The 26,767-nt window shown below is 46.1% G+C and overlaps 1 protein-coding gene across 5 annotated transcripts in view; it reads left to right on the top strand.

The window, feature by feature from the left end:
• LOC144609075 (A-kinase anchor protein 13-like) overlaps positions 1-26,767 on the top strand; it is a 452,410-nt gene that overhangs the window by 384,657 nt on the left and 40,986 nt on the right. For 4 of the 5 annotated variants that reach the window (XM_078427428.1, XM_078427427.1, XM_078427425.1 and 1 more), the window contains 5 exons: positions 15,957-16,024; positions 21,386-21,452; positions 23,805-23,934; positions 25,266-25,378; positions 26,408-26,584. In XM_078427428.1, the coding sequence (XP_078283554.1) occupies positions 15,957-16,024; positions 21,386-21,452; positions 23,805-23,934; positions 25,266-25,378; positions 26,408-26,584 (555 nt within the window). The remainder of the gene's footprint in view (positions 1-15,956; positions 16,025-21,385; positions 21,453-23,804; positions 23,935-25,265; positions 25,379-26,407; positions 26,585-26,767) is intronic. The other variant, XM_078427426.1, reaches the window with a different exon arrangement.

Genomic DNA, 26,767 nt, shown 5'->3' with positions numbered 1-26,767 from the left:
TGTGGCCTTTTGTCGGCATCGTTGCTAAAATTAACTTGCAATGCGGACTATCTCACATCTTTTCCACACTTGGTACTGAATACAGCCGCAACAAAGTTATTAACTAATAAGGCTCCTCCAGCTGATGCACATTTAGTCCTGGAGATTTTTGTGACCTTTAATAAATCTGATTGATTACAATCAGACTGGCTACATGAAGCGGTTGCTGAATTTGTAGCAAATACTTTAACCCATACTTCCCGTCAGTGCAGATAAACTTGTGTTGATGTTAGGGCAAAAAAAGTTCACTCAGTCGATTTCAAGTCTAAAGCAGTTATCTTAGTTTTAGTTTAGTTTACAGTGTGGAAACAGCCCTTCCGCCCACTGAGTCTGCACTGATTATGATCACGCATACACTAGCTCTATCCTACATCGAAACAAAACGTTGGAGTAACTCAGCGGGACAGGCAGCATCTCTGGATAGAAGGAATTGGTGATGTTTTGGGTTGAGACTCTTCTCCAGACTGAGAGTCAGGGGAGAGGGAGGCAGAGATATGGAAGGGTAAGGTGTGAAAATGAGAAAAGGGGGATGTAGGTCAAGGAATGTGTAGAATAGATCATTGTTAGTTAGGGGAAGATGATAACAAAGCATACAAAGATAGCATTTAATCAGGAGGGCAGTCAGACTGGTCGGAGAACTAGGAAGGGGAGGGATTTAGAGAGAGGGAAAGCAAGGGTAATTTGAAGTTAGGGAAGTCAATATTCATACCGCTGGGTTGTAAGCTGCCCAAACGAAATATGAGGTGCTGTTCCTCTAATTTGTTTACTCCCACATCCCAAGGACTTGCAGATTTGTAGGTTAATTGTTTTGTGTAAATTGTCCCTTGTGTATAGGATGGAACCAGTGTATAGGAGATTGTGGGCTGAATGGCCTGTTTCCACGCTGTGTCTGGAACTAATTAAAAGTATTGAAAGGCAGATTCTGGGTGAGACCGATGTTCAAATACATGTTCTCTTTGGATGGTTTGTTTTGAATTTACCTCTGTCCAGTGCTTATGATTTGTTGTTCTGCATAGCTCGTGCCACACAAGTGGACTCCATCACATGGGACACGTGTAGATCCCAAGGCAGGGAGCAGCAACATCGCAGCTGTTTCACCATGGGAATGTGGTCCAGCTTCCTCAGTGGCTTTCATGCCCAGCTAGTGCCTCAGAACATGTTCTGTGCCCTGACAACTCTGAACCAACGCTTCACCCACTACTCCCACTGCTGCACTCTGAGAGATTTTTAGATTTAGAGATACAGCGCGGAAACAGGCCCTTCGGCTCACCGGGTCCGCACCGCCCAGCGATCCCCGCACACTAACACTATCCTACACCCACTAGGGAATTTTTTTTTAAACATTTGCCCAGCCAATTAACCTACATGCATGTACGTCTTTGGAGTGTGGGAGGAAACGGAAGATCTCGGAGAAAACCCACGCAGGCCACGGGGAGAACGTACAAACTCTGTACAGACGGCGCCCGTAGTCAGGATCGAACCTGAGTCTCCGGCGCTGCATTCGCTGTAAGGCAGCAACTCTACCGCTGCGCCACCGCCAATACATGCACATTACTCTTGGATTCCACTCCAATAGTGCACGCTATAAAGGCAGCTCCCTCAGTGGCTTTTCATACGATACGATACGATAGAACTTTATTTATCCCAGGAGGGAAATTGACCTGCCAACAGTCATATAACACACAAAATCCATGAAACATACAAAATCCATGAAATATGAAATAGAAACATAGAAACATAGAAAATAGGTGCAGGAGTAGGCCATTCGGCCCTTCGAGCCTGCACCGCCATTCAATATGATCATGGCTGATCATCCAGCTCAGTAGCCTGTATCTGCCTTCTCTCCATACCCCCTGATCCCTTTAGCAAAAAGGGCCACATCTAACTCCCTCTTAAATATAGCCAATGAACTGGCCTCAACTACCTTCTGTGGCAGAGAATTCCACAGACTCACCACTCTCTGTGTGAAGACATTTTTTCTCATCTCGGTCCTAAAAGACTTCCCCCTTATCCTTAAGCTGTGACCCCTGGTTCTGGACTTCCCCAACATCGGGAACAATCTTCCCGCATCTAGCCTCTCCAACCCCTTAAGAATTTTATATGTTTCTATAAGATCCTCCCTCAGTCTTCTAAATTCCAGCGAGTACAAGCCCAGTCTATCCAGTCTTTCCTCATATGAAAGTCCCGCCATCCCAGGGATCAATCTGAAAGTGACGAGTGGAAAGGATTGGGGATGTGCAAAGTTTGGGGAGGAGGGAGTCCGTCTCAGTCTCAGTCTCAGTCTACCCCACGACAGAAGGGGGAGGAGTTGTGGAGTTGTACAGTTTGATAGCCACAGGGATGAGCCTCAGAACATGTTCTGTGCCCCAACAACTCTGAACTAACACTTCACCCACTGCTCCCACTGCCACACTCTCAGAGACCAGTACATGCACATTACTCTTGGATTCCACTGCAATAATGCAAACTATAAAGGCAGCTGTTGTTTGAATGGAACTATGTGTCGGCCGGAAGTAGAGGACAATGCACATCCTCTGTTGCACCGTGCTTGAGTTCACGTGACTGAGGTTCAGTTCTTACCCCCCCAAGTCTTTAATCGCTGTTTTTTGCAACTCTCCCTAACCTTACTTTGTTTCTCTATCCTTCAATCATCTCCTATTTCCTGCTCAACAGCTCCCTCTCACCCTGCTGTGCACTCTCCCTGACACTTGATAAATGTTGCCACGCCGCTCTCAATGGTTTGCAGCATGTTGAGGAACAGCAAGGCAAATCGCCACTCGAAGGTCCCAAAAGAGAAGGGAATACGTACCTTACTAAACAAATGCCAAGTGCCCACTGCCTCAACTTTTTTTCTATTCAATTTCCCAGCTGGTCGAACAGAATTTTGGGCAGCACAACAGCACAGTGGTCGAGCTGCTGCCTTACAGCACCAGATACCTGGGTTCAATCCTGGATATGGGTGCTGTAGGTACAGGGTTTGTACGTTCTTCCTGTGACTGCGTGGGTTTCCTCCGGGTGCTCCGGTTTCCTCCCACACTCCAGAGACGTACGGGTTTGTAGGCTAATCGTCTTTGGTAAAAAAATTGCGAATTGTCCCCAGTGTGTAGGATTGTGCCAGTGTAGGGGTGGTCGCTGGTTGGCATGGACCCGGTGGGACATAGGGACTGTTTTTGCAGAGTATGTAAACCAACATCTGCAGTCCCTTGTTTCGACAATATAAAGTACTGATTAATGGAAGATATGGGTTAATGTGGGTTCAGTCTTTTATTGTCACGTACAGTGAATAGCTTTTGTTTGCATGCTCTCCAATCAAAGAATAGACTATACATGAATACAATCATAAGGATTTTATAGGGTACAACATGGAGTGAAATTGATGCTTATTCCGAGGTGCTTGACACTTCATTCAAGCATTGGCTTGGAATGTCAACACTCTCTCTCCTCTGCTACTGACCCACTTGCTGGGAGTTTCCAAGATGATCTGTTTTTAGTTCAGATTTACAGCATCCATAACATCCTTCTGTCGTGAACTTCCAGGAACGGCTTCCCAGAAATTCTGCTTGAATATCAGCCCCAACTGCTGCCTCTGATTGCTGTACGTCCCGCATGTGGGCTGGCACATTTTTCTAATTAGCGGAGTTATTAATGTGGCCACACACGCTCCCGTCTCCAGCCTTCACTCTCGTACGAAGGGGAAGGGGACGCCTCAGCAGGAAATCATTTTTGCTCTTTTCAAACACATTTTGTTGAGCGGAACACCAACATTCCTGCAAAGGTTCAGCAATCGCACAAGTAGGTGAAAGTTCACCGGCTTCTGAGTTACGGAAATGCAACAGGTCAGGGTACCATCTGTGGATTTAGTGTCACACCATCAATTTAGGCGCCTGATCCTCGGTGTAATGTGCACAGATTAATTCTAGGAACGTGCGGGAAGGTTGGCGTGTCTGCTTGTTGTTCAGTGTGTAACACTTTCAAATACTACTGATTTTATCTTCTCTCCCCCTTTGCCCACCACACCCCCATTCCCACCACTCCTCATTCCCACACACTCCCCATTCCCACCACTCCTCATTCCCACACACTCCCCATTCCCACCACTCCTCATTCCCATCACACTCCCATTCCCACACACTCCCATTCCCACCACCCCATTCCCACCACACCCCCATTCCCACCACTCCTCATTCCCATCACACTCCCATTCCCACCGCTCCCCATTCCCATCACACTCCTCATTCCCACCACTCCTCATTCCCATCACTCCCCATTCCCACCACACCCCCATTCCCATCACTCCTCATTCCCACCACACTCCCATTCTCATCACTCCCCATTCCCATCACTCCTCATTCCCATCACTCCCCATTCTCATCACTCCCCTTTCCCACCACACTCCCATTCCCACCACTCCCCATTCCCACCCCCCCCTTCCCATCACTCCCCATTCCCACCACACTCCCCATTCCCACCACCCCCATTCCCACCACTCCTCATTCCCATCACACCCCCATTCCCACACACTCCCCATTCCCACCACTCCTCATTCCCATCACTCCCCATTCCCACCACACCCCCATTCCCATCACTCCCCATTCCCACCACACTCCCATTCCCACACACCCCCATTCCCACCACACCCCCATTCCCATCACTCCCCATTCCCACCACACTCCCATTCCCACACCCCCCCATTCCCACCACCCCCCCATTCCCACACCCCCCCATTCCCACCACCCCCCCATTCCCACCACACCCCCATTCCCACACACTCCCATTCCCACCACACCCCCATTCCCAAACACCCCCATTCCCACCACACTCCCATTCCCACACACCCCCATTCCCACCACACCCCCAGTCAAATAGTGTAAAACAATGCAGGCTGAGAGAGGCATGGAGGGACTGCACGGTGGCGCAGCGGTAGAGTTGCTGCCTTACAGCGCCATAGACCCGAGTTTGATCCTGACTATGGGTGACTGTCTGTACGGAGTTTGTACGTTCTCCCTGTGACCACGTGGGTTTCCTCTGGGTGCTCCAGTTTCCTCCCACACTCCAAAGACGTACAGGTTTGTACGTTAATTCAAGTCAAGTCAAGTTTATTTGTCACATACACATACACGATGTGCAGTGAAATGAAAGTGGCAATGCCTGCGGATTGTGCACAAAAAAGAATTACAGTTACAGCATATAAATAAAGTTAATAAGTTACTATAGTGTAGACAGAAATTTAGTCTCTGGAGTTATAAAAGTTGACAGTCCTGATGGCCTGTGGGAAGAAACTCCGTCTCATCCTCTCCGTTTTCACAGCGTGACAGCGGAGGCGTTTGCCTGACCGTAGCAGCTGGAACAGTCCGTTACTGGGGTGGCAGGGGTCCCTCATAATCTGGCTTTGGTAAAAAATTGTAAATTGGTCATAGTTTGTAGGATAGTGATAGTGCACGGGGGTCGCTGGTCGGCGTGGTCTAGGTGGGCCGAAGGGCCTGTTTCTGCACCGTATCTCTCAATTAAACTAAACTAAATAGAGTAATTCTTAAGTAATACTTCCTTCGGATTGTGAAAACTGAAGGGTTGTCAAAGGAAGGAAATGCTGTGGAGGCCCTGTTCGAAAAAGAGTACATTTGTGTTCATATCATATCATATCATATATATACAGCCGGAAACAGGCCTTTTCGGCCCTCCAAGTCCGTGCCGCCCAGCGATCCCCGTACATTAACACTATCCTACACCCACTAGGGACAATTTTTACATTTACCCAGCCAATTAACCTACATACCTGTACGTCTTTGGAGTGTGGGAGGAAACCGAAGATCTCGGAGAAAACCCACGCAGGTCACGGGGAGAACGTACAAACTCCTTACAGTGCAGCACCCGTAGTCAGGATCGAACCTGAGTCTCCGGCGCTGCATTCGCTGTAAAGCAGCAACTCTACCGCTGCGCTACCGTGCCGCCCATGACAAATTTTGATTTCAACACATAGAAACATAGAAAATAGGTGCAGGGGTAGGCCATTTGGTCCTTCAAGCCAGCACCGCCATTCAATATGATCATGGCTGATCATCCAAAATCAGTACCCCTTTCCTGCTTTTTCCCCATATCCCGTTAGCCCAAAGAGCTGTTTCTAACTCTCTCTTGAAAACATCCAGTGAATTGGCCTCCACTGCCTTCTGTGGCAGACATTTCCACAGATTCACAACTCTCCGGGTGAAAACACTGGGGAAACCCAAAGCAGAAACATTGCAGCTTAGAGTGACAAAGATAATCACAACATTGAACAAACGGAGGCACCAGAATCAGATGAACCTGAGAGAACATAGGTTTGACAGTGTGGAGCCGGAGGGCTGACGCACAGACCACATCTGCGGTGAGAAACAAGAGTCATGTTGCTGGTCAATGGCCTTTCATCTGGATGACTTGTTGACCTGAAATGTTTTGCTCACCCGATCTGACACCAATCCCTCAATGGCAAAAGTGTCCTAGAGGTAAACAGCACAGAAACAGGGCCCTTCAGCCCAACTCGTTCACACCGACCAAGATGCCCCATCTACGCTAGGTCCACCTGCCCACGTTTCACCCTCGGACGTATCATGTCCTAATGTCTTTTAAATGTTGTTATGGGACCTGCCTCCACTACCTCCTCTGGCAGCTCGTTCCGTATACCCAACACCCGCTGAGTGAAAACGTTGCCCCTCAACCAACATCACATAATTTGGAACCCTCTTTGCTGACTTGGCTAACTAAAAACCACTCAATGTTTCATGACTGCTTCATCGCGTCCATTGCTCCTCATGTTGGACAATTAGGGAGGCACGGTGGTGCAGCGGTAGAGTTGCTGCCTTGCACTGCCAGAGACCCGGGTTCGATCCTGACCACGGGTGCTGTCTGTATGGAGTTTGTACGTTCTTCCCGTGACCTGCGTGGGTTTTCTCCGGGATCTCTTGAATTCCTCCCACACTCCAAAGACATACAGGTTTGTAGGCTAATTGGCTTGGTAAAATTGTAAATTGTCTCTGATGTGTTGAGGATAGTGTTAGTGTGTGGGGATCGCCGGTAGTTGCGGACTCGGTGGGCCGAAGGGCCTGTTTCCACACTGTATTTCTAAACTAAAATGTCCCAGTCAATCTGTGTGACACTCTATTTGATGTCTCTGAGTACTTCAGCCTGATACTGCACTGGATCTTAGTAAGAAGCAACGAGCAGGTGCTTGAAGTAACCTTCATGCCCTTTGGGTGTGCCGAAACACTCCACAGCAACTGAAGTACTTTTGAAAGGTTTTGTAATGGAGGAAATACAGTAGTCAATTGTGCATAGCAAGATCACACGACCGATCATGTCGAAATGCACCTATTAATTCAGGCACAAACGTAACCATATAATTGGAGTAATTCTCTTGTTCCTCAGTTTAGATTTAGTTCAGTTTAGAGATACAGCATGGAAACAGGCCTTTCAGCCCACCGAGTCCATGCCGACCATTGATCACCTGTACACGAATGTGATGTTGTCCCACTTTCACATCCTACACACCAGGGGCAATTTACAGAAGCCAATTAACCTACGAACCTGCACGTTTTTGGAAAGTAGGAGGAATCCAGAGCACCGGGAGAAAAACCCACGCGGTCACAGGGAGAACGTACAAACTCCACACTTCCCCTACAAAATGTTTCCGGGGAATCTTTTGCTTAGAGCTGAGAGAGGAGAAGAGCATTGGTTCAATGTCAGATCCTTAGACTTTAGAAATACAATGCGGAAACCCTTCGGCCCACATAGTCCACACTGACCTGCAATCACCCCATACACTAACACTGTCCTACCAACTAGGAACAATTTACAGTTTTTACCCAAGCCAATTAACCGACAAACCTGTACACCTTTGGAGTGTGGGAGGAAACCGGAGCACCTAGAGAAATCCCATGCAGTCACAGGGAGAAAATACAGACAGCACCCGTAGTCAGGATCGAACCCGGTTTCCTGGATCTGAGGCAGCAACTCTACCACTGTGCCACTGCGCCACCCTACAAGTGGTCCTCTGACAGAGCACTATTCCTCCAGTACTGTGCTGGAATATTAGACCAAGAATCAGTGCACAAACATCATCACACAACCTTTCAAGTGCATTTCCAGCAGAGCCACGGAAAAAAACCCAACGAACTACAGATGTTAGAATCATAAGTTGAACATAAAGTGCTGGAATTACTCAACGGCTCAGGCAGTATCTCTGGAGGACATGGATAGTTAAAATTTCAAGTAGGGAAGCCTTCCTCCGAGCCACAAATACTCAATAAATATAAGCATCACTATTAAGAAATGAGTCCCTTCCTCTACATTAGTTGCATGTATAGTTTTCGGAGCCATGCATAAAACTAATGAATTAAACAGTAATAAAAAAACATCTTTGATCTCAGTCTGAAGAAGGGTCTCGACCCAAAACTTCACCACATCCCTTCTCTCCTGAGATGCTGCCTGACCCGCTGAGTTACTCCAGCATTTTGTGTTTACCTTCAATCTAGATTTCGAAAGATCCGTTTTGATCTTCACGGAAACTGCACCTAATTGGATGTAAGGGACGTAAAAAAAATTAGAGATTGATTTTAATCTGTATCTTGCATGCGATTCATTTGCAGACTGTGGGCAGAATAAACACTTTATCTCAAACCTGGATGAAATTTGACATGAAAAATTAAGCAACTTGCATCTTCGCAGCTAGGCTTGTGGTAACACACAGGAAAATACATGATCATCCGTGTTCAGGGAGGGCTGAGTAGTGAGAATATTTCTGTCTGATTGGGAACGAGCATAGCTCCGAGACTCCAGAGGAGGACTTGGTCAACCATGAAGCTTTGAGCTAACCCAGTGAATTTATTCTCCCCCTGACCTGGGCTGATGGACCAACCATGTTGTTCAACCCAACATCAAGTAACCTATGTGCTGACACACAGTGGGTGGTGCAAAGAGCTCAAGGTTAAGGTGGTTTTGAGCAGTGAGTCATCTATAAATTGGGTGAGAAGGGAAGGACTGTGGTACGTGCCAAAATAATTAAGAGCAAGATTGATTGCCTGCCTTTTGAATGACTATGTATGAAATGCTTGTTTCAATCAAGAAACTGGAAAGGATATAATTTTAAAAATCAGTGTGAGAGGATATTTTTTTAAAAGAAAAACAGGTTTAGGATTGGGTCACTCTTGTCACGTTTCAAGGCACAGCGAAAAGCTTAGTTTTGCAAGCTATTTCATCAGATCAGATATGCCATGCGTAAGTACAGAGTGCAGAATATAGTTCTCAACGTTGTAGCGCAACAGTTTCAATGTCTGCAATGGGGTAGAAGTGAATTCACGTTGATAGGTTATAGGAACAGAATTATGCCATTCGGCCCATGAAAGTCTACTCCGCCGATCTTGAGGGCGTGCAGCGTAGGTTTACTAGGTTAATTCCCGGAATGGCGGGACTGTCGTATGTTGAAAGACTGGAATGACTAGGCTTGTATACACTGGAATTTAGAAGGATGAGAGGGGATCTTATCAAAACTTATAAGATTATTAAGGGGTTGGACACATTAGAGGCAGGAAACATGTTCCCAATGTTGGGGGAGTCCAGAACAAGGGGCCACAGTTTAAGAATAAGGGGTAGGCCATTTAGAACTGAGATGAGGAAAAACTTTTTCAGTCAGAGAGTTGTGAATCTGTGGAATTCTCTGCTTCAGATGGCGGTGGAGGCCAATTCTCTGAATGCTTTCAAGAGAGAGCTAGATAGAGCTCTTAAGGATAGCGGAGTCAGGGTTATGGGGAGAAGGCAGGAACGGAGTACTGATTGGGAATGATCAGCCATGATCACATTGAATGGCGGTGCTGGCTCGAAGGGCCGATGCCTACTCCTGCACCTATTGTCCATTATCTATTGTCTATCTAACTTTTCCTCTCAATCCCATTCTCCAGCCTTCTTCCCATAACAACTGACACCCGTAGTCATAGTGATACAGCATGGAAACAGGCCCTTCGGCCCAAGTTGTCCACACTAGCCAACATGTCCCAGCTACACTAGTCCCTCCTGCCCGCGTTTGGTCCATATCCCTTAAAAACTTGTTGAAGATGCTCACTTTGGCACTTAAAACAAAAAGCTTGGGTAATGTAAATCTAACTTTTTTTTAATCAGCTTTTTAAAACCACCTTTTCTTTTTATCAATTTCCCAGTTCTAATGAAGGGTTGTCTGTCCTGAAACTTTATCTCTCCATAGAGGCTGTCAGACTTGCTGAGTCTTTCCAGCCTGAACATTGTCTTTATGGTTGTAGGAATTCGTAGATTTTTATAACACATTTCTTCATCCTCGGGCACATCGCAAGCTGCTTTAAAATTAAAATGGTTGAACGAGCTGTGATTAATGTTACCTTTGGCAACTGCGGCAACCAATTTGTGCGTGGATCCCCCACGCTGGAGTGAAGTGGTCTGCTCTGGGTGGGGAGGTGGTTGGGGGATGTGTTGGCCAGTCCTTGATTGCTCTCTGCGACTTGTACCATGGCGTCTTTACAATGAAGCTAAAGCATTGGAAGCAGCCTGCCGTTCTGTCACCTTCATGTGTAAAACGCAACGATAGGCTCTGATCAACACAGCACAAATGTCAGCCTAAATTTGAAATGGTTTCCTTTGAGACTGACAGAAGTGATGGATTTCAGCTAGATTGTTACCGTAAAGGAAAAAATTGAGAACATTTAAATAAAAATGCTGTCGAGCACACTTTTTTAAAAATTCCTGTTTCTGTGCCAGTGGAAAGTATACTTGCTATCTTTCAAAATGAAATTGGCCAGGCGAGAGACGAGGGCCTCTTCCCCTTCTGTGCTGCAGCGGTGATCAAATCCATCGTACAGATTTCTGCCTCAGGAGGGGGTCATTTGGTCGATGGTGTCTCTGCTGCTGAGTAGGCTCCCTGGGTAAGGCCGACGTCCCAGCTCACCACACAACACATTACAGATTTCAAGTACTCTAACAGGTGCTTCTAAAGCTAACTTTCCATCCTGTTCTTTCCAAGAGGTGCTTCCCACTGCAGTTGGGGTGAGAGAATACAATGTCAGCTCTCCTCTAAACGGTCTTGGCGTTAGTGAAAATTGGTAGACTTTAGACCTTAGAGATACAGTGCGGAAACAGGCCCTTCAGCCCACCGAGTCCACGCCGACCACCGATCACACCACACGCTAACACTATCCTACACACTTGGGGCAATTTTACAGCTTTTCTACCGAAGCCACTCAACCTACATACCTGCATATCTTTGGAGTGTGGGAGGAAACTGGAGCACTCAGAGAAAACCAGCATGGTCACAGGGAGAATGTACAAACTCTGTACAGACAGCACCACTAGTCAGGATCGAAGCCGGGTACTCTGGCGCTGTAAGGCAGCAACTCTACCGCTGTGTTGCCCAATGGTAACTCGAAGGCATACACTTAGCTAATGTGCCAAAGGTACCCTCTGCCACATAATTCTATCTCGATCTCTTGTATCTAAATGAAGTTTCTTTTAAAACTTCCTAAACCAAAGGAAAAAACTCGCCCAGGAGGAGGAGAGAGAGCAGAGGAGAGAGCGCAGAGGAGAGGCACTCTGGATGTTTCTGGATTGGAGGGTTTTGCTTGAATAGGCTTGACTTGATTTCCCTGGAGACAAGGAGGCTGAAGAGTAACCTAATGAAAGTATGTAAGTTTATGAGATGCATAGATAGGGTAGAAAGTCAAAGTCTTTTCCACATGGTAGAGCCATCAAAAACAAGATGATATAGGTTTAACGTGAGAGGTAAGACTTTTATAGGGCATCTGAGCAAAAGTTTTTTTTATCGTGTGCTGTTATGTGGAACGCATTGCTGGAGGATGTGGTGGAATCGGGTGCAATTACTGGGTTGAAGAGGCATTTGGACCAACACTTAAATAGGCAAACATAGAACAACACAGCCCGAGTGCATCTAATGGGATTAGGGTGGATGGGCAAAGAGGTTAGCATTGATGTGGGCCAAAGGGCCCATTTTGTGTGCTGTAGAACTCCACAACACACTGACCTTCAGAAATCCATAAACGTCCAAAGGTCCCTCTGTACAAACAAACAACTTTCTGGAAGAACTCAGTGAGCCAGATAATATCTGTGGAGGGAAATGGACAGACAGGATTTTGGGTCAGAAGCCTTCTTCAATCTGATTTCCTGACTTGAAGCTCTTTAATGAAACGGATGAGATTTAATGACAAGCGGATTTCCACACTAAAACTAGCTGGATTATGATTATTCCTTTTTTAACCCCCTTTACCATGGTGGAACTTGAACGTTGTACCATTCATCCAGGCCTCTGAGCTACTGATCTGGAAAATGAACCACCCTACTGTCCTCATGCAGGTGACTTATCAATAGGTTAAATAAGATACAAGCTTGCATTTGCTTCAAACCTTTCACAGCTTAAATTCATCCCAGTTCAATATACAGCCAATGGATTCTTATGAAGTTTAGATGGTGTGATTAGGCAGCATTACTACTCTGGAAAGTCAAAGGAGAGGCATTGAGGGATATGGGGAGAGAGCTGGCACTGAGGGAGAGGGTCAGCTGTGATCATATTGAAAGAAAAATAGAGTTCACGGAACAAAGTGCTGTTCCCTGAAGTTTCTACTTCTGCATTGTCTGAGGCAATTTTCATCGCTGCTTTGTGCAGAGTTTACAGACTTGTGCTAATGTTTCTCTACCTCTCCATTCCCCTTGGAAAGAGAGGGCTTCTCGTCTTTCGTCTCTTGACAGTAAGACACATGGGTGGAATGGAAAGTTCATTGCGCATGCAACTTTAGTAGCGCGTCTATGATTCCTTTTTCCAAGTTATCTTTAGGTTGTTGGCAGTCGAGGGAATATTAAAGACAGTTTTTTTTTCCTGACTTCTCGAAGCAGTTATTCAGAGAGAATATAAGTGCCGGAAAATTGAGAACTGGTTATTTTTTCCATGATCGTTCCGTGAATGTTTTTCTCCTGAATCCCAGCGATATGCTGCTACATAGAAATAACACTTAACATTGCCACTGCTCTCCCCTTCCATCACGCCTCTGTACTGTACATTGCACGGCTCTTTGGTCATTACTCTCTAACAGGAGTGTTTATGAGCAAACTGCCCCGTGTAAGTTGTTGGGAAGGGCAGTAACCAAGGTGTAGATGTGCTGTTCATTGTGCAACCTACACACACTTGCCCAAGAAGAGCCGTTTCTTGGCTCTTGTTGACCCTTCTATAGCCCACTTGAGTTGTTTCCTCCTTGCTTTATATTCCTCAAGTGCCCTGTCTGATTTCATCTTCTTAAACCTCACGTACGCATCCCCTTTTCTCATTGACCAAGTTTACGACCTCTTCGGTCACCCACGGTTCCCTTGCCTTGCCATCCTTCCCCTTCCTGGAACATGTCGGCCCTGAACGTTGATCAATGGCCTTTGGGACTCATCTGAAAAAAGGTCTCGACCCAAAACATCACCTGTCCATGTTCTCCAGAGATATTGCCTGACCTGCTGAGTTGTTGCCTTACAACGGCAGAGACCCGGGTTCAATCCTGACTCTGGGTGCTGTCTGTACAGAGTTTGTACGTTCTCCCTGTGACTGCGTAGGTTTTTTCCAGGCACATCGGTTTCCTCCCACACACCAACGACGTACAGGTTTGTTGGTTAATTGGCTTCGGTAAAATTGTAAATTGTCCTCAGTGTGCAGGATGGTGCTAGTCTACAGGGTGATCGCTGGTCTGCATAGACTCTATGGGCCGAAGGGCCTGTTTCCACACGGATCTCTACAAGCACTCTAAAGTTGTGTGACTCTGCCACTCCTAGCCCTGTTCCCTTCTCCTTCCCACCCCAGTGAATAACATACCTGTTGAGTTACAGTGGGCTGTGATGCGGCAGTTCTGCCCTGGATCCTAAAGCCAGTAACCTAATGTCTGGATCTAACGATGTTTGCACGCGATCTAACATTTCTGCTATGACTTGATGCTCTTTGACCTCATTGATTGGATTATTGTCCCCTAATTGTTCCTAATGTTCCAGATAAAACCGAACCCCTGAAATCCTTGATGAGTTTAAAGCATTCAGCCACCTTGATGGGATCTTTTGTCTTCTGTGTACCTGTGCATTTGAGTTTGATTTTGTTTTTAGTTACATTTTAATTTAATTTGTATTTAGCTCTTGGTCTTAACATCAGCATTAAAACAACGCTAATCAGAAGGTCGGGACTAGTTCGTGAATGTTTGCCATCAGAACAACATCTTCAATTTGGAACATTTAAGTTTCCGATGTTTTTTTGTCTGTTTCTATTCGGTCGGACTGCCAAATAGTTCACTCAGCGTTCTTGAGACACTGTGTAATTGTGTTAGTCACTTGGGTTAATACGGAAACATTGGAATGAGGACGTCACTGCAAGGTCAGCATTTATTGCCCGTCTTTAACTATCCTGAGGTTGGGAGTTGTGTGGTATAAAGGGGACATGTGCAAGGTATTTTTGAGGAACTGTAATGGAAGGTTAAATATAAGTCACACAAATTAAATATGAGGAAGCTCAGAGTACAGCAACAGGGTCTATTTATACATATCTGCAGCATGGCAAGTTATTCCAAGATGCCCTGCAGTGGAGTAATCAAGCTGAAAATAAAGAACACAAGTCATGCAAAGTGGCGACAATCAAAGAAAAGTTTTAATGGAAGTCCACAAACACGGAAGAGAGGTTGTGAAGCAAAGAGGTTTAGGAAAGCAGCAGCAAGCAAGCTCTGCTGGAGGACCTCGTGGAAACAAGGAACTGCAGATGCCGGTTTACAAAAAAAAGACACAAAGTGCTGGAGTCATTCACAAAGTCAAGCAGCATCTCTGGAGAACATGGATAGGTGACATTTTGGGTCGGGATGTTTAAGGTCAGGACACCATTTCAGACTCCTTGAAGAAGGGTCCCGACTGAAATGCCACCTATCCATGTTCTCCAGAGACGCTGCCTGACCTGTCGAGTTACTCCAGCACGTTGTCGTTTTTGCTGGAGGACTTCAGCGGGTCGGGCACATTTGTGGATGGAAAGGAATGGTCAACCTTTTGGGCCTAAACCCTGCATCAGGACTGAGAGGGAAGATAGTGTAAACAACGGAGAGGAAGAGGTGAGACAAAGTGAGAGACGATTGTACTGGGGAGGGGTGAAGGATGGCGCGTTAATGGAGCTGGGTGTAGGAGAGGGAGGGATGGAGTTGGGAGGCAGAGGCGGGTAGATAGATGATGGATGGAGGCAGACAGAAGATGAAAGAAGGAAGCAGGTGCAGAGAGCAGGGGGTGAAGTGGAGACAGCCTCTGGTGAGTGATAAGTGGGAACACACAGACTGCCTGTGTGGGAATCTGATACATAAGGAAAGTGATAATGAGAGCCATTAGGGGAGACCGCCATCAGGAGAGGAATTCCCAAGTTAAGGTGCTGGAGGATCTCAGCAGCTCGGGCAGCATTTCTGGAGGAATGCGCCTTCTCTCTCCAGCACCCACTGCAACATCTCAAGCCAAGTCAACTGTGAAGAATGGATAAGTCACCTCAGTCTGAAGAACCCGAAACATTACCTATTCCCTTTCTCCAGAGATGCTGCCTGCTTTGCAGAATGACTCCACCTTTTTGTATCTGTCCAGTGTAAACCAGCATCTGCAGTTCCTTCCTACACATTTTTTCCAGAGATACTGGAAAATCTCACTGTTACTGAGTTACTCCAGCACTTAGTGTCCTTTTGTGTAAACCAGCATCTGCAGTTCCTTGTTTCTTGAATTCAAAGTGTTACTGCCTCCTACATTCTAATCTTTAAATCCACCACAAATAATTCCGTGCGTGATAATTCATATGCGATGGTATTTATGGTCTGTTAAGGTTTCCTCCGCCCATATTTGGCTGTCTCTTTGCTCTAACAGTGTTTTCTTTCCCTCCACAGATTGCAACGTACAAGTTCACAAGGGTTGCAGGGAGAGCCTCATCGCCTGCAGTAAGATTAAACAGAAGGTGCTTATTTTCTCCCGTTCTCTGTGTTGTGCAAAATACTCCAATACAATGCAGGTTTATTTTCCTGCGAGTCTCTTCATTCATTGAGGTGTGGGATGAAACATTCCTTTCAGTTACTGCACAATATGCCACCCTCCTGCACTCCCAGGCCGGGTCTAGTGTGGGTTTAGTGGAGTGATATGCCTCGATATTGTGCCTGTGCATTCTAACTCCACTGGTTACAGATTTCAGTCTCACACTGTAACCTTGAGCACATTCCAACACCTCAGCACACTGCTGCACTATCAGATATGATGCCTTTCAATGATATGTTAAACCCCAAAACCTCTGATAAAATCTGAAGAAGGGTGTCGCACTGGTCGAGTTGCTGCCTTACAGCGCTTGCAGCACCACAGACCCGGGTTCGATTCCGACTACAGGTGCTGTCTGTACGGAGTTTGTACGTTCCCCCCGTGACCTGCGTGGGTTTTTGTCTTCGGTTTCCTCCCACGCTCCAAAGACGTACAGGTTTGTAGGTTAATTGGCTTGGTATAAGTGTAAATTGTCCCTAGTGTGTGTAGGATAGTGTTAATGTGCGGGGATCGCTGGTCGGTGCGGACTCATCGACCAGCAGTGGGCAGTGTTTCCACGCTGCATCTCTAAACTAAAAAAAAAGGGTCCCGAACCGAAACATCACCTATTCATTCACAAAATGCTGGAGTAACTCAGCAGGTCAGGCAGCATCTCGGGAGAGAAGGAATGGGTGACGTTTCGGGTCGAGACCCTTCTTCAGACTGATGTCGGGGGTGGGACAAAGGAAGGATATAGGTGGAGACAGGAAGATAGAGGGAGATCTGGGAAGGAGGAGGGGAAGGGAGGGACAGAGGAGCTATCTGAAGTTGGAGAAGTCGACGTTCATACCACCGGGCCGCAAACTGCCCAGGCAAAATATGAGGTGCTGCTCCTCCAATTTCCGGTGGGCCTCACTATGGCACTGGAGGAGGCCCATGACAGAGAGGTCAGACTGGGAATGGGAGGGGGAGTTGAAGTGCTGGGCCACCAGGAGATCAGTTGCGTTAATGTGGACCGAGCGCAGGTGTTCAGCGAAGCGATCGCCGAGCCTGCGCTTGGTTTCGCCGATATAAATAAGCTGACATCTAGAGCAGCGGATGCAATAGATGAGGTTGGAGGAGGTGCAGGTGAACCTCTGTCTCACCTGGAAAGACTGTTTGGGTCCTTTGATGGAGTTGAGGGGGGAGGTGAAGGGACAGGTGTTGCATCTCGTGCGGTTGCAGGGGAAAGTGCCCGGGGTTAGGGTGGTTTGGGTAGGAAGGGACGAGTGGACCAGGGAGTTGCGGAGGGAACGGTCTCTGCGGAACGCAGAGAGGGGAGGGGATGGGAAGATACGGCCAGTGGTGGGGTCCTGTTGTAGGTGACGGAAATGTTGGTGGATGATATGTTGGATCCGCTGGCTGGTGGGGTGGAAGGTGAGATCGAGGGGGATCCTGTCCTTGTTGCGAGTGGGGGGAGGGGGAGCAAGAGTGGAGCTGCGGGATGTAGAAGAGACCCTAGTGAGAGCCTCATCTGTAATGGAGGAGGGGAAGCCCCGTTTTCTGAAAAACGAGGACATCTCGTTCCTTCCTTTGTCCCACCCCCGACATCAGTCTGAAGAAGGGTCTCGACCCGAAACGTCACCCATTCCTTCTCTCCCGAGATGCTGCCTGACCTGCTGAGTTACTCCAGCATTTTGTGAATAAATCGATTTGTACCAGCATCTGCAGTTATTTTCTTATACATCACCTATTCATGTTCTCCAGGCCCGCTGAATTACTCCAGCACTTGTGTCTCTTTTTTTAATTCCAAATATTCCCTTGGGAACGCTTCCACGGTTCTCCGATACTATTGGAAGATGAATGTTCTGATCACCATTAAATTTCCCCACTGATGCTTTTTTATCTAAAAAAATCAATCCTTCCGATTGCTGGTTATATTCAAATTGTTCCAATGTTTGGTGAGTTGTGTCTCAAATGTAATCAAATGGAAATCTGGAACAAAATGAGAGAGCACATCCCTTGGCCCTGCCTGGGAAGACCACCTCTCTTGATACAGATTCTCACGGTCTCTCCAACATACTTTATCTTGTATAATTTAGTTTTTGCTGACGTGCATTCCTTTAAGGAGTTGGACTAAGGGCCTTTATGTTTTGCCTCATATAACAACCTTGCAGTCAGTAACCTAGTGAGATTCGTGTTCACCAGCCAGAGCTTAAGGTAGACAATAGACAATAGGTGCAGGAGGAGGCCATTCGGCCCTTCGAGCCAGCACCGCCATTCAATGTGATCATGGCTGATCATTCTCAATCAGTACCCCGTTCCTGCCTTCTCCCCATACCCCCTGACTCCGCTATCCTTAAGAGCTCTATCTAGCTCTCTCTTGAATGCATTCAGAGAATTGGCCTCCACTGCCTTCTGAGGCACAGAATTCCACAGATTCACAACTCTGACTGAAAAGGTTTTTCCTCGTCTCAGTTCTAAATGGCCTACCCCTTATTCTTAAACTGTGGCCCGTTGTTCTGGACTCCCCCAACATTGGGTACATATTTCCTGCCTCTAACGTGTCCAACCCCTTAATAATCTTATACGTTTCGATAAGATCTCCTCTCATCCTCTCAAGATCTCGGAGATGAAAGGCCATTGAGATAATCGAGCAAGGAAGTGGTTCGGAGAGCAGTCTCAGAAACTATCTCTAGCAGTGGTCAGGGCTGGTGCACCGTTGCAGAAAAATAGAATGGAGTACTGGAAAATATTACTTGAACTTAAATTATGATGATGGAACAATATGTTTTTGGTTTCATATTGCACAAATTTAGTTTCATATTGATGAAAGATTGATTGATTGATTAATTGATTGATTGAATTGGAAGGCACAGATTGGAACAGACCCTTTAGCCCTCTGACTCCATGCCAACATGTTCACACTAGTTCTATGTTATCCCACTTTTGCATCCACTCCCAACACAATAGGAAGACCCACAATTAACCTACAAACCCGCACGTCTTTGGGATGTGGGAGGAAACCGGAGCACCCGGAGAAAACCCACGCGATCACAGGGAGAATGTACAAACTCCACACAGACAACACTGGAGGTCAGGATTGAACCTGCAACTCCTACTCTACGAGGTATCAGCTCTACCAACTGCACACTCTGCCATCCAAGAGAGACGCAAGGAAGTGCAGATGCTGGAATCCTGAGCAAAACACATTGATGACTATTGTTAGAATGATCTCCTTCCTGAAAATCACCCCCAAAGAATGAATGGACAATCCAACCTTTCCAACATTAATGCCCTATAATCCAGACAGCATTCTGTTAAATATCTTCTGCACCCTCTCCAAAGCCATCACTCTATGTACAGTATTCTGAAGAAGGGTCTCGACCCGAAACGTCACCCATTCCTTCTCTCCCGAGATGCCGCCTGACCTGCTGAGTTACTCCAGCATTTTGTGAATAAATCGATTTGTACCAGCATCTGCAGTTATTTTCTTATACTCTATGTACAGTACATATGTTTGCACTTTCAGGGAGCTATGGACTTGAATCCCCAGATCCTTCTGTACATGAGAGTTGATGGGCATGTGGTGAGAATAAAATATGGGTTTAATGCGAAAATGTGAATGGGTGATTGATGGTCGGCACAATCGATGGGCTGAAGGGACCATTTCTGTGCTTCATCTCTGTGGGAAACACTCGGCTGGTCAGGCAGCATCTGTGGAGGGAGAAACTGGTTGATATTCTAGATTGGTGACCTCTCATCGGAATGGAAAAGTTAGAAAGCAACCGTGTTTAAGTTGCAGAGCAGGGGTAATTGCCTGAGATAGGGTGAAGATGAAGATAACCCGATTCTTTCTGTTACCAACTAGAGAGGGGAAAGTGGATGCCTGTAAATTATATAACATATAACATATAACATATAACAACTACAGCATGGAAACAGGCCTGTCTGGCCCTACCAGTCCACGCCGACCATTCTCCCTGACCTAGTCTCATCTACCTGCACTCAGACCATAACCCTCTAATCCCCTCCTATCCATATACCTATCCAATTTACTCTTAAATAATAAAATCGAGCCAGCCTCCACCACTTCCACCGGAAGCCCATTCCATACAGCCACCACCCTCTGAGTAAAGAAGTTCCCCCTCATGTTACCCCTAAACCTTTGTCCCTCAATTCTGAAGCTATGTCCCCTTGTTGGAATCTTCCCCACTCTCAAAGGGAAAAGCCTACCCACGTCAACTCTGTCCGTCCCTCTCAAAATTTTAAAAACCTCTATCAAGTCCCCCCTCAACCTTCTACGCTCCAAAGAATAAAGACCCAACCTGTTCAACCTCTCTCTGTAGCCTAAGTGCTGATGTGTCTGGTGGAGTGTCAAGGGAGATGGATGAATGTGGCAACAGAGAGGGAAGTCACTCTGCTGGAGCTGTGTGGGGCAGAAACAGCAGCTGCTGGAAGTCTGAAGCAGAATGCAAGAAATACCCAGCAGATCCAACAGTATCTGTGGAACGAAGGACACAGTCTGTGCAGTCTTGATGACCTCGTAGCAGAACTGCCAGTCCTGGCACAAACAGGATCTGCTGGTTATTTGACAATGTTGAACAGATATTGTGCCCAGGCTGAAGATGAGGTGCATTGGGCTTTGGTGGAACCATGCACGAGGTCAGTGTGGGGTGATGAATTGAGTTACAGGCCTGGAAGCTCAGCCCTCGTGAGCTGATGATTTAAGGCACAGATGAAGCGTTAACTGGGAAGTCACAGAGTCTTTCTCATCTGTGGGATTCAAACTAGTTGTGCTAAAAGCCTGTTGTTGAGCACCACTTCTGTTCATGGACAGACACAAGGTTGTGGACTAACTCAGCGGGTCAGGCAGAATGTCTGGAGAAAAGGAATCGGTGTTGTTTCGGGTCAACCCTTCTTCAGGCCGACGTCGGAAGGCTCCACCTGTTCATCTTTGTTGACGTTCAGTGTCGATATGCCACCTACACTACACAACATTAACATCAGCAACGAGAATCTGTTATGGATCGTGTTTTTGGTTGCACTGCAGACTTTGGTATTTGCACAATCATGGTTGCCAAATATGGTGAATAATTTATTTTTTTATTTGTTTATTGTATATTTTCTATTATTGCATTAACCTGTTTGTTAAGCTGCAGCAAGTAAGAATTTCATTGTTTTTTTGTCAGTACAAATGACAGTTAAATACTCTCTTGACTCTTTGGTGTGTACAAAGGCTGACTAGATTGTTTCCCTTTGTCTCCCACCACTGAAGGATCTTCCTTTGCTGCAGCCAGTACCATGATTTGTGCCAATTTCTCTATTTCAGCCACAAAAAACACTTCAGGCCCAAGATTCATCGACATTGCCCAATGTTGTCGTCATGAGAACTAAACGCAAGTATCTCTGTCTATTCAAAGCTCACTGTGTAAACTGCTGGAACAATGCTAACGTATTTAACTCAATCAATGAGTTTGCACGGTATTGTTATGGTGATTTCATGACTTGATAAGTCTGTGATATATAATAGTGTCCATGTGTAGAACACCCCCCCAGTCAGCTAGTTATAACATTTGGCCTTGGATTGTTTGAGAATGGGTACTGCAGGAGTGGAGCACTGGTGTGTCTTTAAAGGTTGATAATAGCTATTTAACTTGATGATTTGAAAAGAGCTTTCAAGCAGAAATGTGCTTATTCCTTTCTCCTGGAGTTTTGGCTGTAATATTCGAAACAAGCTGTTAGTTAGCAGCTGCATAATATAAAGGTGTTGGGAATATTGTTTGAGTGCTGTAGAACTGAACGCTTCAGTCAGAACCACTCCTTTTGAGATCAGTGGACAATTTAAGATCAACTGTCCCACGGAGAATTTAAATGCCGATGCAAAGACCAACTAATGGGTCCAGAGTCGACGTGCTCAGAACTTTGAGGCAGAGTTTTGAAGGTAGGTGGCCAGGAATGAATGTGTGTGCATATTTACTTTAAGTCAGGAACTAGGGTTTCCGATTAGAATGTATTAGCTACAGGGAGAGGTTGGACAAACCTGGATTGTTTTCTCTGGAGCGGCAGAGGCTGAGGGGAGACGTGATAAAAGTATAGAAATTGTTGAGTGGCATAGACAGGGTAGACAGTCATAACCTTTTTCCACAGGGTGGAGAAGTTAAAGACTAGAGGGTACAGCTTTATGGTGAGAGGAGCAAAGTTCAAAGGAAAAATGTGTGGGACAATTCTTTTTAACAGAGAGTGTGCTACCAGGGATGCTGGTGGAGGCAGAAACGACAGTGGCAGTTAAGAGTTGTTTAGATAGATATATGCAGGGAATGGAGGGACATGGATGAAGTGCAGGGAGAGGAAATGAGTTTAATTTGACATCATGTTCAACATGAACATTATAGTCCGAAGGGCCCATCCCCGTGCTGTCCTGTTCTACGTTCTATGATGATAGAGTAGATACAGGAAACTGGGACGAGGGAGATTTAATAATGGAAATGATCAGCTCCTTAGTATATATAATGTTTGGAATTTTATCTTCAGTCGGAAGAATGCTACCAAAATGTTTTTTTGGTAAAGTGTGATTTGCTTCTGGTCCTGACATAAAACTATGTGAAATATTGGGCACCTGATTTGTTTTGAGGTCAATTGGCCGGTGGAAATTGGTCAGAATTTTGGAACGGGATTATTTGTTATATCTTGTTTGCAGAAATCATTTTGTCAAAGATTTCTGTCCTCTGGTTCTGAAAGGTGGGCATTTGGACACGATACGAAGTCCTCCGAAATATAGCCCTTTGACCAGCTGCGTTTGTAGGCAACTGGCAAGGCTGGAGTCCAAGGATCATCAGGAGTAACTGAGTCCTGTCCTCAAAACCCAAGCTGGCCGGACTCATCCTCATGTTTTATATTTGCTCATCAGTCATGGGATTACAATCATAGGATTTACAAAGTTTGAGAACACAAGAGACTGCAGATGTTGGAATCCCGATCATTAAACAAGCTGTTGGATGAACTCGGTTATGCTGAGCTGTATCTGTTAGACAATAGTCAATAGGTGCAGGAGGAGGCCATTCGGCCCTTCGAGCCAGCACCACCATTCAATGTGATCATGGCTGATCATTCTCAATCAGTACCCCGTTCCTGCCTTCTCCCCATACCCCCTGACTCCGCTATCCTTAAGAGCTCTATCTAGCTCTCTCTTGAATGCATTCAGAGAATTGGCCTCCACTGCCTTCTGAGGCAGAGAATTCCACAAATTCACAACTCTGTGACTGAAAAGGTTTTTCCTCATCTCCGTTATAAATGGCCTACCCCTTATTCTTAAACTGTGGCCCCTGGTTCTGGACTCCCCCAACATTGGGAACATGTTTCCTGCCTCTAACGTGTCCAACGGGGGAAGGGATGGTTGATGTTTCAGGTTGACCTGAAACAACAAATCCTATCCATAGATTGATGCTGCTCGACTGCTGAGTTCCTCCAACTGTTTATTTTTTTACCAGGTTTAAGGGCTACTAAATTTGTAAAGAGCTACATTAAGTCCATTTCACCTTCCCAGGTGCATTCTCCTGTGCATGGATCACTGTCAGCAAGCCAAGAAGCTTGCAAATAAAAGATTTAGATGTTGGGCACACGTGTTTGAGACATGTATCCATGTATTTCATAACGACAAACCCAGACGTTTACACTGATTGTGGCCGTAGATATCAGTAGCGTGGCTTTTTATGATGAATTTACCTGCGGTGTTTCTGTTCTTCATGTAGCAATGCAAGCGAGAGAACGTCCAAGGTCAGCAGTAATCCTTCCAGATGACAACTTGTTGATCGCTCCTAATCGGAAGATGCCTCTCTACCGATCACTTTCCAAGAGCATGTCAATAGCCAACATCGCAGGGTGAGCTTGAGTTATGTTCAATAAGTTAGTCATAGTGTTAAGCAGAGTGGAAACAGGCCCTTCGGCCCAGCTTGTCCATGCTAACCAACATGTCCCATCTACACTAGTCACCTGTCTGCATTTGCCCCCTATCCCTCTAAAGCTATCCTATCCACGTACATGTCTAATTGTTTCTCAAACGTTGCAACAGTACCTGCCTCAACTATCCCCTCCGGCAGCTCATTCCATACACCCACCACCCTCTGTGTAAAAAAAGTTACCTCTCAGGTTCCCATTAAATCTTTCCCCTCACCTTAAAGCTGTACAAAAGTGCTGATTAATTAAATGTTTGCCGGGACTCAGTTCACAGTGTTCTTGCATCACAGTCGAAGGTATCACAAAATGCTGGAGTAACTCAGCGGGTCAGGCAGCATCTGGGAGAGAGGGAATGGGTGACGTTTCGGGTCGAGACCCTTCTTCAGACTTGCATCACAGTCGGAGGTTGTGTGCTGATCATCTTCCCCATGTTCTGGAGTGCTAAAGTCTCACTTTATGCTCCAGTGCTGGACTGGGGGAGCGCTGCATTGTCACGGGTGCACACATTGTACAGCAGTGGCAATGTGGTAGAACAGAACTGACAATGGAGAAGCTTGGACACCTTGTTGAATTCCTTCCCTCCACTGCTACTTCTGCTGCATTGAACTGCCATGGCTGAGTCAAAGAGCCATACAGCACTGATAACAGGCCCTTCGGCCCAACTTGTCCATGCTGACCAAGATGTCCCGTATAAAGCTTGTCCGATTTGTCCACATTTGGCCCTTATCCCTCTAGACTTGTCCTATTCGTGTACCTGTCTTTTAATGGCTGTCATGGTACCTGCCTCAACTACTTCCATATACCCACCACTCTCTGAGCGAGAAAGTTACCCCTCGGGTTCCTATTAAAACTTTCCCCTCTCAACATTAAATTGTCCCTAGTGTGTGTAGGATAGTGTTAGCGTGTGGGGATCGCAGGTCGGCGCGGAGTCGGAGGGCCGAAGGGCCTGCTTATGCGCTGGATCTCTAAACTAAGCTAAATCAGACATATATCCAAATACTGATAGATTCTGTTCCTCAGAACCTGCCCCAGTCACCTATCCACCACTGATGTTGGACCCACCAGCCTGCAGTTCCCTGGCTTGTCCTTGCTGCCCTTCCTAAGTAATGGTACAGCATTTGCCAACCTCTGATCTTCTGGAACTTCTCATGTTCTTCTGGAACTTCATGTTCTTCATGTTTTTCTGGAACTTCTCAGGTGTCATCCAGAGCTGCCTCACATTGACCATTTGTTTCTGTGCTCTCTGCCTTTTCTAGACCTGCGATTGATGAATCCTCCCTTGTTTCTTTGCGTGTTTTATCTCAATCGACCGACTCTCTGGACCACATCAAGCCAGCAAGGGAGTCACTGGAGTCCCTGACGGATGAAGGTAAGGGGAGTGTTGAGTGAGGGTGGGGCCTGTGTGGGGCTTGCATTTTTAAACTGAAAAGACCTGTCACCCAGGCAACTCTAGTGATGATGCATTCAGGAGAGTGTGTAGAATCCACCTTAATGTTAAGATAATAATAATAATAATAATGTATTTTATTTATATAGCGCTTTTCATATACTCAAAGACGCTTTACAGAGATTTAGAGAACATAGGGAAATGAATAAATAGATAAATAAGTAAATAAATAAACGAACAGAGAAAGGAGACAGAAGGTGAGGTGACCTTCAGTGGTTGAAGGCAGTACTGAACAGGTGAGACTTCAGCGATGTTTTGAATGTGGTGAGTGTGGAGGAGTCTCTAACGTTTTGGGGTAGTGAGTTCCATAGGGTGGGAGCAGCGATGGAGAAAGCCCTGGGCGTGTAGAAATTCGCCCTGGGCTATCTATAAATAGCTATATAGATATATATATAGCAACATTACAGCTATCATATATGTGCTATATATAATGGCATATATTATTTTATACATGCCTCTGCATCACATCCCAGATTCCATTTGAATGAGACCAAATTCTCTGAAGGGGAGGGGAATGTGAGTAGATTTGACTTCAGCGCCTGGGATCAAGGGTGACTTTCAAGATGTTGGTAGCCTTCACAAGACAACAGCATCTCTCTGTCGTGCTCATGTGTGCTCGTAGATGATCACTGGGTGCCCTCCGATCATTTTCAATGAGGGTCAATATCCCTCTGATCCAGTTGAGATCCAAATGCTTGTGGATCACTGCTCAGAAATCTGACCATGACTCCTTCCCCCCCCCCCCCCCCACCATGCTCCCCCCAATCATCAAGGGTCCACACCAGGTCCACACTGACCATCAATCACCCATTGAAGGTATCACAAAATGCTGGAGTAACTCAGCAGGTCAGGCAGCATCTAGGAGAGAGGGAATGGATGACGTTTCGGGTCGCGATTGCGTGTGATGGTGTGTAGTTACAATAAGTGCTGGACATTGGTGTTTATTGTCAGACTCTGCACTTGTGTTCCACATCCCCCCAGGTACTGATGTCATGGACGGACAGCTGATGGGCGAGTTTGAGTTGGACGCCAAGGAGCTGGAAGCCGACTCCTGGAGCATGGTGGTGGACAACAAGTTTGTGCGCCAACAGAACAAAGATGTAATCAAACAACAGGATGTCATCTATGGTAAATGTTCCATTTGTCCCTATACTAAACAATGTCACTTTGCACTGTAAGAATCTGTCGCTGCAGAAAGGTTAATCTGCATACATTTCTGAATGAAATAGTGCTTCAAAAATTTGGGATAAAACAATATCTTCAGAAGGGATATTGAGAGTGAATAGTTTGTAGGACTGGGGCAAGGGGGGG

This window comes from Rhinoraja longicauda, chromosome 33 (genome assembly GCF_053455715.1).
Source record: "Rhinoraja longicauda isolate Sanriku21f chromosome 33, sRhiLon1.1, whole genome shotgun sequence".
Classification (NCBI taxonomy): Eukaryota; Metazoa; Chordata; class Chondrichthyes; order Rajiformes; family Arhynchobatidae; genus Rhinoraja; species Rhinoraja longicauda.
This window is presented reverse-complemented; position numbering and strand designations above follow the sequence as displayed.